At 46.6% G+C, this 12918-nt stretch overlaps 2 protein-coding genes across 3 annotated transcripts in view; one reads left to right on the plus strand and one right to left on the minus strand.

The window, feature by feature from the left end:
* Positions 1–253: 253 nt before the first annotated feature.
* On the minus strand, positions 254–2244 carry LOC131913645 (small nuclear ribonucleoprotein E-like). The gene is made up of 2 exons (XM_059266441.1): positions 2232–2244; positions 254–531 (listed from the first exon to the last, which is right to left on the minus strand). The coding sequence occupies exons 1-2, from the start codon at positions 2242–2244 to the stop codon at positions 254–256; spliced, it is 291 nt and encodes a 96-aa protein (XP_059122424.1).
* The window catches only part of Aqp11 (aquaporin 11), a 15050-nt gene continuing 4073 nt past the window's right edge, over positions 1942–12918 (plus strand). The window contains exons 1-2 of one of the 2 annotated variants that reach the window (XM_059270986.1): positions 1942–2861; positions 11004–11120. In XM_059270986.1, the coding sequence (XP_059126969.1) occupies positions 2243–2861; positions 11004–11120 (736 nt within the window). In that variant the 5' untranslated portion in view covers positions 1942–2242. The remainder of the gene's footprint in view (positions 2862–11003; positions 11121–12918) is intronic. The other variant, XM_059270977.1, reaches the window with a different exon arrangement.

Raw genomic sequence — 12918 nt, forward strand, 5'->3', positions numbered from 1 at the left:
TGGGTCTAAGCGGCTGTGGGACTGGCAGGTGAGAGAGATTTGTCCTGACTGTGGGCCAGGCAGGAAAACTCTAGCTACACACATTTTAACATTCTTTTTTTGGGTAACAAAAACAATCTCACAGAATTTATTATTACATGATAATAACATAAGAGCCCCAAAAACAATATGAATGTTTCAGACTGTGTTCCCATCAGAAGACACCTTTAAAAACACCGTATGCCTTCTCAATGCCTCCTGTCCTTGACCATTTCTAGTTGGAAACACTTTGGAGCAGAGTAGTATTTCCTTTTAGCACGATCCACCCCAGTTGAGTCCTTGACTTTGTTTTATAGTAAATCTCATCTGCATCGTCTAATACGAGGTTCGTGGATGCAGCAAAGTCCCTACCACCACACTCTACCCGAATAGTCACTTGCTTACAACCACACTGGAACCTGAGATCTGCCTTCGAGTATCTGAAGATGAGGATGAGATTGACCGTCTGCGCCATCATCGGCCTGTGCACTTTCTGGCCCTGGCCGAGGTATGCTATGGTGGAAGTCACAAAGACTACACAAGAGGGGAGGTAGCCTCAGAAAGTGACTTCCAGAACTATCTTAAAATTCTCCCCCCCCCCCCCCAAGACCAGGCTGGCCTCGAACTCCCAGATATCTGCCTGGCTCTGCCTCCCAATTGCTAGAATTAAAGGCTTGTACCACCACCGCCCAGACTTAAAACTCGTATTTGATATATCTCTACAGACTAACTTCACAACAGATGTTAATTGTGATGGAATTCTTAACTCTCAGCTGGTGCGGGACTTCAGCTCCAGGCTAGCACCCTTCCCATGACCCCTTAAACTTCCTTCTTTCCATCCTGCCTCAGGGTGACCCAGGACTCTGCAAAGTGGACCTCTCCAAGGTTCTACTCCAGGTTTCCTTCCCACACTGGACGCCAATGAGAATAAGCAAAAAATGATTTCAGCCGGGCGGTGGTGGCGCACGCCTTTAATCCCAGCACTCGGGAGGCAGAGCCAGGCGGATCTCTGTGAGTTCGAGGCCAGCCTGGGCTACCAAGTGAGTCCCAGGAAAGGCACAAAGCTACACAGAGAAACCCTGTCTCAAAAAAACAAAAAAAAAAAAAATGATTTCAAAGTATTTTACTATTTCACGATGAAGATCACAAAGGCATTATAAAGGGCTTCATGCCTGAGAACCACTACCTGCAGGCAAGACGCTTCAGCAGGCAAAGGTGCTTTCTGAGGACCTGAATTTGATTCCTGGGACCCACCAGTGGAGGGAGGGAGCTAGAGAACAAATGATCTTTGGGCCACACAATAACTGGGGTACAGTGCCTCCATAAATGTATTTATATGTAAACATATATAAATGTATATATATAAAAACAAATAAAATAATTAAGTAACTAAACAAATGCATGGGATAAAAAACCGAGACCCAGCATTCAAAGTCTGGAAATTGCGATGATAGCTGGATAATAGTGTGAATATAATTAACAATCGATTGCACACCAAAAATGTGTATACACACACACATATGTATATATATATATATATATATATATATATATATATATATATATAATCACTTATAAAAAGTTTTGAGGTAGGTGAAGAAAGTCAAGGCTCCGACACCCCGTCGCACAGGTCAAACCTCGGTTCTCGCGCCCACTCCTAGTGAATCTCAGTTCCTTCCCTGAGGACCACCTCCTCGCTCCTCAACCTCAGCCTCTCTGCTAGTAAAAACGGGGTGGCTGCAGAGATGACCTTTGGAGCTCCGCGGAGTACAGTTTCCGGAGTGCGCCAAGTTCAAGGTGGCGTTCCCAAGCCACGCTCCGGGTGCAACAGGCGCTTCCAGCAGCGCCGCGGGGTCTTAGGCTCCGGGTCCGGTCTCCCGGAGCGCTGAGCTTGCACGCCGCGCGCCTGCGCAGTGGTCTCGGGCCGCGGTCCCAGGCTAGGGAGGCGGCCGAGGGCGGGTACACGTGGGGCTCTGCTGACCGTTGCCCCCTCCGCCCGTACCCAGGGACAGCTCCCTCACCGCCTCGCCTCCCCCCCCTCCCCGGCTCCGATCACATCTCCACAGCGCAGCCGGGGAGGGGAGGAGCCCTCCAGCGCGGAACCGGGGCTCTCTGCTCGGCCCGCCCTGAGGGGCGTGGGAGGGCGGGGCCGCGGACTTCGGACTCCTGCCCCCGGCGCTCGGCTTTCCCTGACGCCTTCAGCTATCCCTGGCCAAAGGGAGCCATGTCCGCGCTACTGGGGCTCCGGCCCGAGGTGCAGGACACCTGCACCTCGCTGGGGCTGATGCTGTTGGTCGTGCTGCTCATGGGGCTGGCCCGCGTGATCGCCCGGCAGCAGCTGCACAGGCCCACGGCCCACGCCTTCGTCCTGGAGTTTCTAGCCACCTTCCAGCTCTGCTGCTGCACCCATGAGCTCCAACTGCTGAGCGAGCAGGACCCCTCGCAACCCACCTGGACGCTGACACTGATTTACTTCTTCTCCTTGGTGCACGGCCTGACCCTGGTGGGCACAGCTAGCAACCCGTGCGGCGTGATGATGCAGATGATTCTGGGGGGTATGTCCCCCGAGACGGGTGCCATGAGGTTGTTGGCTCAGCTGGTTAGCGCCCTATGCAGCAGGTACTGCATAAGCGCCCTGTGGAGCCTGAGTCTGACCAAGTACCACTTCAACGAGAGGAGCTTAGCTTGCAAGAATCCCATCCACACGGACATGTCCAAAGCGATCATCACAGAGGCCATCTGCTCCTTTATTTTCCACAGCGCTCTACTGCACTTCCAGGAGGTCCGAACCAAGCTTCGCATCCACCTGCTGGCTGCACTCATCACCTTTTTGGCCTATGCAGGTTGGTCATTCCCACAAAACACTAGACAGTCCCGAGCCTCTGTGACCCGAGGTTCCAACTTCTTTACCTATACAGTCGAGTCCCCTACTCCAATAGGATGGAAATACTTACACCCTCCCCGGGGCCCCTTACTATTCTAACCATCTCGCAGCCAGTGCCTAGCAGTTGGAGCCAACATCCAGATCTTCATTCAGTGCTCTTTTGAACACCCAGAGAAAGCAGACACTCCGGTGCCGAAACTAAGATCTTGTTAGATTACTGCCAAGGGCTTAGATAGCCTGCAAAGGAGCTGTTTTTATGTCAGAAAGGCAGCTTATCAGTTTCGGCTCCCATGCCAAGCTGGTATAGATTGCTTTTGACACCCTTACTGAAAAATGATCCCGTCTTAAAGTTCCTTCCAGCTTCAAGTGCATGATTGGTTTGTAGTTAACAGTGGGGAGTCGACATTCTGTAGCTGCTTTTCCTACAAATTACTTGTCATATCTCCTTAGGTTGCGTTGCACATGAATTTTTAAGTAGCCTATCATGAAAGGTGTGTTTCAAAATTAAAATGTGCTTAAAGATGCTCTTTAAAAACAAATAATTCTTAGCTAGGTGTGGTGGCACATGCCTTTAATCCCAGCGCTCGGGAGGCAGGTGGATAATGGTAAATTTAAGGCCAGACAGTACTAAATTCTGACACTCTGTGTAAGGAAAACAAAACAAAACAAAAACCAGAGACAATCTCCTGAAGTCTTATTTACTTATTTACCTTGGCAAACCTCAGCTGCAAGAGGAATTCAAAAATTGTTGAATGATAAAATGTGCCTTATTGTATCATTTTTTATTTTTATTTTTAATTTTTTTTTTGTTTTTTTTTTTTTGAGACAGGGTTTCTCCGTGTAGTTTTGGTCCCTGTCCTGGATCTCGCTCTGTAGACCAGGCTGGCCTCGAACTCACAGCCACCACCGCCCAGCTTTACTGTGTCATTTAAAATAATGAAATACTTTACTAGGATTATAGTGGAATTATAAAATGTTTTAGAGGCATGGATATAATAAAGGAAACTTATAGTAATAGTTTATCTTCTACCCATTCAAAGTGAAACTATGGTAATGTAGCTCAGTGGTAAAGAGCTCTTCCTAGCATTCATTAGGTTCTGGGTTCAGTCCCTGGGGTGACAAACAAAATTCCCTGAAACTGAGTAGAAGTATACTTCAAATGCATGCTTGACTTCCTAAGGGAACATGAAAGACTACACAATTTTCCCTTCTTTGAATCTAGTACTAGTTTTTGAGTAGACACATGAAAACACATTGTGCGGGGTAACAGAAGAGGGCCCGTGCATTTCTAGAGGCCAGGGAGGAGTTTCAGCTAAAGCAGGAACACTGCTCTTCATGCGCAGTAGGATGCCACAGTGCAGTTTGTATTTGTCAATCAAAGCAGCAAAGAGCTGGGCAGCTGATTCATGCCTGTGGTCCCAGTACTGGAGAGGTAGAGGCAGGAGGGTTCCGGTCATCTTCTGCTAATGCTGAGTTTGAGGCCAGCCTGGGCTACATGAAACCCTGTCTCTAAAAACAAAAAACAAAAAATTGAGATTGTTTTATAATTTAAAAAGAAAAAGAAAACATTAATGACACCTGGATCCTTCTCACCTCGAATTACTCCTCCGGCGTCTGTTGTGAAGTTGCTGTTCTTCCTGTAATTTGTGCTTTTAGTTAGGATTCCATAAATAATGTATATACTATTAACTCTTCCTGGGCTCAGAATGTTGTTCAAAGGTAGAACACTTGCATATGCGCGTGGCCCTGGTCTCACCCAAGGGGTAAAAATGCCATTCCAAAGGGCAGCAAGGTGACACCTGAAGTCATTCATAAGAGAAAAGCGAGCGGAGAAGGACTCTATAATGTCAGTTGAAGGCATCTGAAACTCTGCCAGGTTCTTGAAATGTGAATACTCGGGGGTAAACCAGTCATCAGAGGTTCTCAACAATCTTTTCAAATCACTGGAGGAGTTTTAAAAATATGCCCACCTGGTGCAACTATTAGAATCTTAACTGCTCTGGGAAGGAGCCTGGGCGGTGGCATAGTGTAACTTTCTCCAGGTGATCCCGCTGTGAAAACACGGTTGGGAACACTGTTGTAGAGTCCAGACCTGCCTTGTCCAGCTCAGTGGCCACCAGCCCCACCTCCCTATTTAGATGAATGCTTCAGCACTTCCCAGGCAGGAGACACATGTCGCATTCACTCCTCACATTGTACTGTAGCTGGTGACTACAGTACTGGGCAGGGCTTGGGACTACAGGGGTGGAGCCAAATACACAGTCAGTTATAAAGCTACATGAATTCACAATCTATTACATATGTATCTTTTCCCCACTGTCTTCCTACCAATATAAGGGAGATGAGTACCCCCTGGGTATCTGCTATAGACCAAATCACTTTACTAAGGGATTTATAAGTGATCTTAATTCTTACAATTATCTGTGGATGAGCACATTATTATTTTTCCCATGTGAAGTAAAGCAAGTGACACTCATGAGAAATGTCGTGCCTCAGGTTACAGACAGTCTAGTCTGGAACCAGGGCTCACACTGCTGAGTGTCACTTTAACACTCATGTCATTATCAGAATTTCTGTAGTGTGTTCAAGAGTTACAAAAGCACACACCATCACATACTACATGGCTATAAAAGAGAGTAAGTTCTGATGTATGCCACATAGATGAACTTTACATTAAGCAGAAGCCAGACACCAAAGGGCTAATACTATGTGACTCTACTTCCGGGAAATACACAAAACGGGCAAATTCAAAGACTAAGAAAGTGAATAGCGGTGACCAGAACAGGGGATGAGAAAAGGATGGGTGGGATGTGTTACTGAGTGGGTGCAGCAATGTGTTTGAAGCAATGAAAAGCTTGTTGAAAACTTTGGGTCAGGCATGGTGGTTCAGGCCTGTGACCCAGTACTTGGGAAGCTACCATGAGAGGATGATAAATTCAGATAAGCCTGGGCTACATAGTGAATTTGAGGCCAGCCTAGGCTACACAAGATCCTATCATAAACAGGATGGAAAAGAAGGCACTGGGAAAACTTTAGGGGCTGGAAGACGTTTGGGAAAAGACAGTGCTGATGTCCAAATGGCACTGTGAATACACAGACCAGCAAATGGCATGCTTTATGACATATGTGTGAGAATTTAAAATTCTTAATTATTACATGATTCTGTTGCCAATAAATTCTTAAACTCTGGATTAAACAGGTTTCTAATTTAAGGTCTTAGAGACATCGCTTTGCTCCTGTGTAGTGTGAAACTCCAAGAGGAGGGTGTGGAACAGGCTTGAGGTCCTTTTGTCCCAAGTGTGTAGCCCAAGAGAACCCACCTTGGAAATGGCCACGCTTAAGCTTATCATTCCTATCACTTTCCGTATGTAAGTCGTAACATTCCCCGGAGAATGGACCGCCTTGGACTAGTTGAATGTCTAATAGGGATTTGAGCAGCAGAGCTACAGGCTCCGAGAATTGTGTCTTCGTTGCTTAGTACCCATGTTTGTGGTTGGAAACGAGGCCTATGGCCCGGTGAATGCTAAACACATGCTTCACCCAGCACTCTGAATTGTCCTATGCAAGCAGAGGCCACTGTCATTCCTGTAAGCAGAGCCATGAGCTAGCCTTTTTTTTTTTTTTTTTTTTTTAAAGATAGAGTCTTTTCTTGTTAGGTTGTTATCCAGGTTGCTCTCAAACTCAAAACTTAATTGATCCTTCCACCTCAGCTTCCTTTCTCTAAAAAAGTTACATTTATTTGTTTTGTATGTGTATGTGTGGGGTGGGGTATGAGTGGATACCATAGCACATATGCAGAGGTCTGAGGACAACTTGAGAGAATCAAATCTCCCCTCCCACCACGTGGGGTCCTCATGGTACTCAGGTTGCCAAGCAAGTACCTTAAGCTTCGGAGCCATCTTGATGGCCCCCACCTCTGCTTCCTGAACAGCTGGGATTCCAGGCATGCAACGCCAGGCCTGGAACTGTCGAACCAATGTTATTTTAAACATGTAAGTTGTCTTTATTGTTGTACTGTTTCTCATGTGTAGAATTTTAAATTCTACACTATCTATGACATAATGCCTGTGTCCCCTACATACGACAAGCTATGACTACAGATCAGGCATGCTTTCCAGAATCGAGGACTAGGACTCAGCATAGTATCACTGTACCGAGTAAACAGTCAGACTTTTGGACTAGCCTCCCCTCCCCGGCCCTCCCTGGAGAAACTGTGGTATTTTTACTTCATCCCATCGCTCCTTTTGGGTTTCTAGTATCCTTTCGGCCATGCCTGTAGGTGAGATTATTTGTCCGAAGAAAAAGGAACTAAGAGCTTTATACGTGTCCTCATTTAAAACAGGAACAAAATAAAATGGATACAATCACCAATTTACAAATACAGATTCGTTTCTGGACAGGGGAGATGGTTCAGTGGGTAAGGACGCTAGCCACCAAGCCTTACGACCTGAGTTTGATCCCTGGGACCCCCATGGTGGAAGACCCACCTTGAAAGCTGTCCTCTGACCACCACATAAATGCTGAGGTACTCAGGCGCATTCCCCTCACCAAATAAACACAAACAAACAAACAGAAAAGTAGTTTAAACAAAGGTCCCAAACTTTGTACCACACGGGTCTAATTTTGTAGTTAAGAGGCCAGGCTGAGTTGGGCTGTGTCCTTGGGTATGTGTGTCCTCAGTTTCCTGATCTTTAGGATGGATACCACTAGCTCAGCAGGTGTGAGGAATTGCATTTCCGACCTGCAGCTTCTTCCTGGCATGCAGCAAATGAGGAAATGCTGCTTTGGTCCTTATTCCTTTGCCCTGCAGTTTCCCGCGGATCTCCTGTACAACGGGACCATTTCTGCAGGATTGCTAATTGAGCTCACGTCTCCTTCAGTCAGCGGGGAAGCAAGAAGACAGCCCAACACAGCCACCAGCACCCTGAGGAGGAATTCCCTCCCGGCTAGAAGCACACCTGAGGCAGCACAGGGTCCCTGACTTCTCAGGAAGAGCTGGGCCGTGCGGCCTCAAAGGCCTGCGGCACGCCTGGCTTTACTTTTAAACTCTGAATTTTTAAGTTTTGCTTAATCCTTAAACTTTCTTGTCCATGACATCATTTGAGAAATGGAACCTAGAAAGCCACAGGGTGAATCGACCACTCTATGGCACCTAGCAGGCCTGTCTCCAGAGGAGCCCTCACCTGGCTTAAGATTGTGCCCTGCCCTTTTCCTATAGGACCATCTAAAAATACAAAGAAAAAACAAAACAAAACAAAACAAACCCTTTTCTCCATTCTAGCTTTCATTAATTTATTAAACATGTAGGTATTAATTTATGAAACCGAATCTAATGATTGTGTTCATGCAAACATAAAAGCATATCCTCTCCTCTTTTCCATGTTGTTTAGTGTTTATCTTGGAGATGTATGTTCATAGGAATTCTAATTTCTTCATAATAGTGCATTTATTCCAAATAAGTTTGTCTAACCACCTTTCTGGACATTTAGATTTCCCCAGGTCTTTGCTGTAAATGAACAACCTTGTATGTGTCTTCTTGTACATAACTATCAGTGTTACTCTAAGACAGAAGTTCTCATCTGGGGACATCTAGGCTATCTGAGGTTTTGATAGTTGCGAAGTTGTGAAGGGGTGGGCTACCAGCATCTAATGGAGAGGGACCAAAGATGTCACTAAATGTCCTGAAGTACACAGGACAGCCTCTAACACCAAGAATTATACAGTGAGGCCGGGCAGTGGTGGCGCACGCCTTTAATCCCAGCACTTGGGAGGCAGAGCCAGGCGGATCTCTGTGAGTTCGAGGCTAGCCTGGTCTACAGAGTGAGTTCCAGGACAGGCTCCAAAGCTACAGAGAAACCCTGTCTTAAAAAAAAAAAAAAAAAAAAAAAAAAAAAAAGAACTATACAGTGAAACAGCAAAATGCCCTGTTTGGGGCTTTTGTTAACACATAAGCCACAATTGATGTGGATGACTGGTTTTTTTTGGATTTTTTTTGTTTTTTGTTTTTCGAGACAGGGTTTCTCTGTGTAGCTTTGCGCCTTTCCTGGAACTCACTTGGTAGCCCAGGCTGGCCTCGAACTCACAGAGATCCGCCTGGCTCTGCCTCCCGAGTGCTGGGATTAAAGGCGTGTGCCACCACCGCTCGGCTATGGATGACTGTTTTAGTTACAGCTGTTGGTATGTAACAAACCATCTCCAAACTCTAAAAGTAATAATAATTATTTATTTCTCATGATTCTTTATACTTTCCATCCAGTTGTTTAACAATCTGTGTGTATGTGTGTGTGTGGGGGGTGTATGTGTGTGTGCACATGTGAAAACCCAGGCCATGTTGATGTCGTGTATACGCTTTCATTTTGGGGTGAGATGGGCCAACCCTCTGAGATCACTCGTGCAGCTAGTTCATTTCAGCAGGACGGTAGTGGGATCAAAAGCCTCTAAGAACCCTTGCTCACACCTGGCCACTGCTGCTTGTCATGGGGGGCACCTTGGTTCCCCTCCACGTAGGCTGTCATCCTCCAGCAGCCTAGACTACTATGTTCAGGTTCAGGGCATTGTTCCAAGAGAGCAGAAAAGTGGGGGTTGGAAACAACACAGCGATTCCGAATTCTGCACTCAGAACTCAGCATGACCTCTGCTGCACTTTGTCAACTCAGGTCACAGAGCCAACCCATATTTGAGGGATGTCCCGGTCCTAGGAGCAGTTCCCACAGCCTCTGAAGAGCTCTGGTGCTGTGAGGGTTGGAGACAGGGAAGTAGAACAGCTTGAGTGTTAGGACATAAGAGGTTTCATGATGTTGGACGTAAGCGTCTCCATCTGCCATGACCTGCTGTCCTGAAGCAAACGGTCAAGCTGTGAGGTCAATGGCTGGGGCATTTCTAATGACAAATGCCTTTAAAAGCCGCAGGGCATTTGTATGATCATAAGTCGTAACATTACAAAGAGCTAGAAGTCCTAATCTTTCTGCCCATGGTGTTTTTAACACAAAGGGGCTCAATTTACTTTTTGTTTCTGTGGAAACCAAAATGAGCGGCTGCCAATCCAACAATTCTCTTGAATGCTAAGGGTAGCCAAATCTCATTCGGTTTAGCATTCCAGGGTGACTGTTCAAGAATGATTCTGATGTCCTCAGATGACATCCTGAGGACATGCTAGGCACCACTAGCAATTGTGCTGTCAGGCTGGTATGCTAGAGAAAACCTCAGCCATTTGGTGAATGTAGTCCATCGCTCAATGGCTTCCTCTCAACACCGCTGATCTTGGCCTGGGAATCAATCGCATTGGGTAAGTCCCAGGAAAGGCTCCTAATTCCCAGCTCCACTTGACCCTATTTCATCAAGACAGTTGACATGCTACAATGGAAGGCTATGTCCCTGTCAAACTCCATGTGAGTGAAGAAGCCTCCACTTGGAAGAAAAAGCAGAAATCTTGGGGCACTCCGAGGGTATTGGCAAACACACTGCCACAGCTCTTCAGAGTAGTGTTGGCCATACAGCCTTCCTTCCCTTGTGGGCTGTGTGGTCAGAACCATAAACCCCTAGGCTCTGTAGAGCTGAACATGAGTCTACTCCACTGATGGACTTCCTGCTTTCTACCCAGTCACTTATGCTTTGTGTGTATGTGTGTGTGTGTCCATCCTTGTATATGCGAGAAGCCGCCAGAGGATGTTGAATGTATTTGCATCACTTTCCACCCTATTTCCTTGAGTCAGGGTCTCGCATTATATCTGAAGGGGGCCATTTTTGCTAGGCTGGCTGGCCACCAAGCTTCCAGGAAGCCTCCTGTCTTCACCCCACAATGCTGCAGTTATGAGCACATCTGAGGACTTGAACTCAGGTCTTCCTTCATACTCAGACAGCAAGCACTCTGGCCCTCATTTCTTAATTTTTATAACTGCTTTCTTGAGTCCTGCCGTTCAGTCACTTAGGGACTCTGCTGATGAGTAAAGATGGATCTAATAGTAATGCTTTGGTCTATTTTCCTTTCCATTTTTAATACAAAGGCTTGTGTGTACTCAGGAGGGTCCTGGGCTACTGGGCTACTGTACTCATTTTAACTTGGTTTTCTCTTTAATGTCTCTTCCCTCTGTTGCCATCACAGGAGGGAGCCTCACGGGGGCGCTGTTCAACCCAGCTCTGGCGCTCTCTCTGCACTTCCCCTGCTTTGATGAGAACTTCTATCAGTTTTTTGTAGTATACTGGCTTGCCCCTTCTCTAGGTAAGTGTAGTTCTATTTATTCTAGGTTAGGATATTAAAAATTAATTTATGTTGTGTACGGTGTTTTGCATGCATGGGTGTACTGTTTGTGTGCCTAGTGCCCTTGGATCCCCAGGAACTGGAATTACGGATGGGTGTGAGCTGCCATGTGGGTGCTGGAACTTTAAACCAATTGCTCTGAAGAGCAACCAGTGCTCCTAACTGATAAGCCATCTCTCCAGCCAAGGTTAAATAATGTAAAATATCATATTTTAAAATACGATGATGTATGAGCCGGGAGTGGTGGGGCACGCCTTTAATCCCAGCACTCGGGAGGCAGAGGCAGGCGGATCTCTGTGAGTTTGAGGCCAGCTGTTATGCCCAGATCGAGGAGACCCCCAAAAGACCACCACAGAGACCAAATTCCACATGTAAAAGCAAAGAGCCTTTATTTTCAAGCTCTGAGCTTGGTCCCTCTGTCTGTCTGACACAGCGGTGAGAGCAGAGAGCCCTGAGCTCAGGCAGGGTGGGGTTTTTATCAAAGCAGAGGTTGGGGTGAGGGGATTTCCAGGGTTCAGGACCCTGATTGGCTGACATTTGTCTAGGGGTATCTATAAAACAAAAATAGGTGTGTGCTAGACTCAGGGACATCTGTCCCCCTTATCTAATGGTTGGAATGTTTGGGATGTCAGGTACTTCCTCACCCCTGGGTGGATCCCTGGGTGGTGTCAGCTTATGGCTTTTCCTGGATCTGGGTGTTGCCTGCCAGCAAGCCTGTCACAGAAGCTGTGTCTAGGCCCCTAAGCCTGTCATGGCAGCTGTGTGATCAGCTGTCTTGGGGCCCTTCCACACCAGCCTGGTCTACAAAGCAAGTTCCAGAACAGCCAGAGATGTTACACAGAAAAACCCTGTCTCGAAAAACTAAAAAAAAATAAATAAAAACAAAAACAAAAAACCCAACATTCAAGAAAGTTATACTGTCAATTTCTAAAGCCAGAGAAGAGACAAAAAGAAAAAAGAAAAAGAAGGAAAATAAAACAACTTAGTTAACGTGCTTGAAAAGCATTTCTATTTTGTGCAGTGTCCTTTGAAGCTGTGTGTGCAGGTACACTCGCCTGTGTGTATGTGTGGAGGCTAGAGGAGGTTTGGGGGGCTATCCCTCTCTACTTATTTGTTTGTTTGTTTTTCGAGACAGGGTTTCTCTGTGTAGTTTTGGTGCCTGTCCTGGATCTCGCTCTGTAGACCAGGTTGGCCTTGACCTCACAGCCTGGCTCTGCCTCCCAGGTGACGGGATTATTTTTAAGACAGGGTTTTTCACTGAACCTGGTGCTCTCTTGTTTTAGCTAGACTGGCTGGCCATCGAGCTCAGTGTCTATCCATCTCTGTCCCTACTTCCAAGTGCTGAGCTTACAAGGCACATGCTGCCACACCCAACTTCTATGTGGGTGCCTGGGATCCAAACTCAGGTTCACGATCACACAGCAAGCGCCATCTACTGAGCCAACTCCCCAGCTCCTAATACTGTGTTTTCAAAGGGGGCTGCAGATATAGTTTAGTGCTTCCCTACTAGGAGGGGGCAGTAAAGGGTTGTTACTTCCATCCAAAATTAATCTTTAGCTGGGCCTGATGTGCAGCCTCAAATTCTAGTTACTCAGGAGGCTGAGGCAGGAGGATTGCAAGTCTAAGGCCTGCTTGGGCTACAAAGCAATTTTAAGTCCAGCCTGGACAACTTACGGAGGCTGTCCCAAAATACAATGTAGAAACAGGATGAGGATACAGCCCAGTGGTGAACTCACCTAGCACGTGCGAGTCCTTGGGT

This window comes from Peromyscus eremicus, chromosome 1 (assembly GCF_949786415.1).
Source record: "Peromyscus eremicus chromosome 1, PerEre_H2_v1, whole genome shotgun sequence".
NCBI classification, from domain to species: domain Eukaryota; kingdom Metazoa; phylum Chordata; class Mammalia; order Rodentia; family Cricetidae; genus Peromyscus; species Peromyscus eremicus.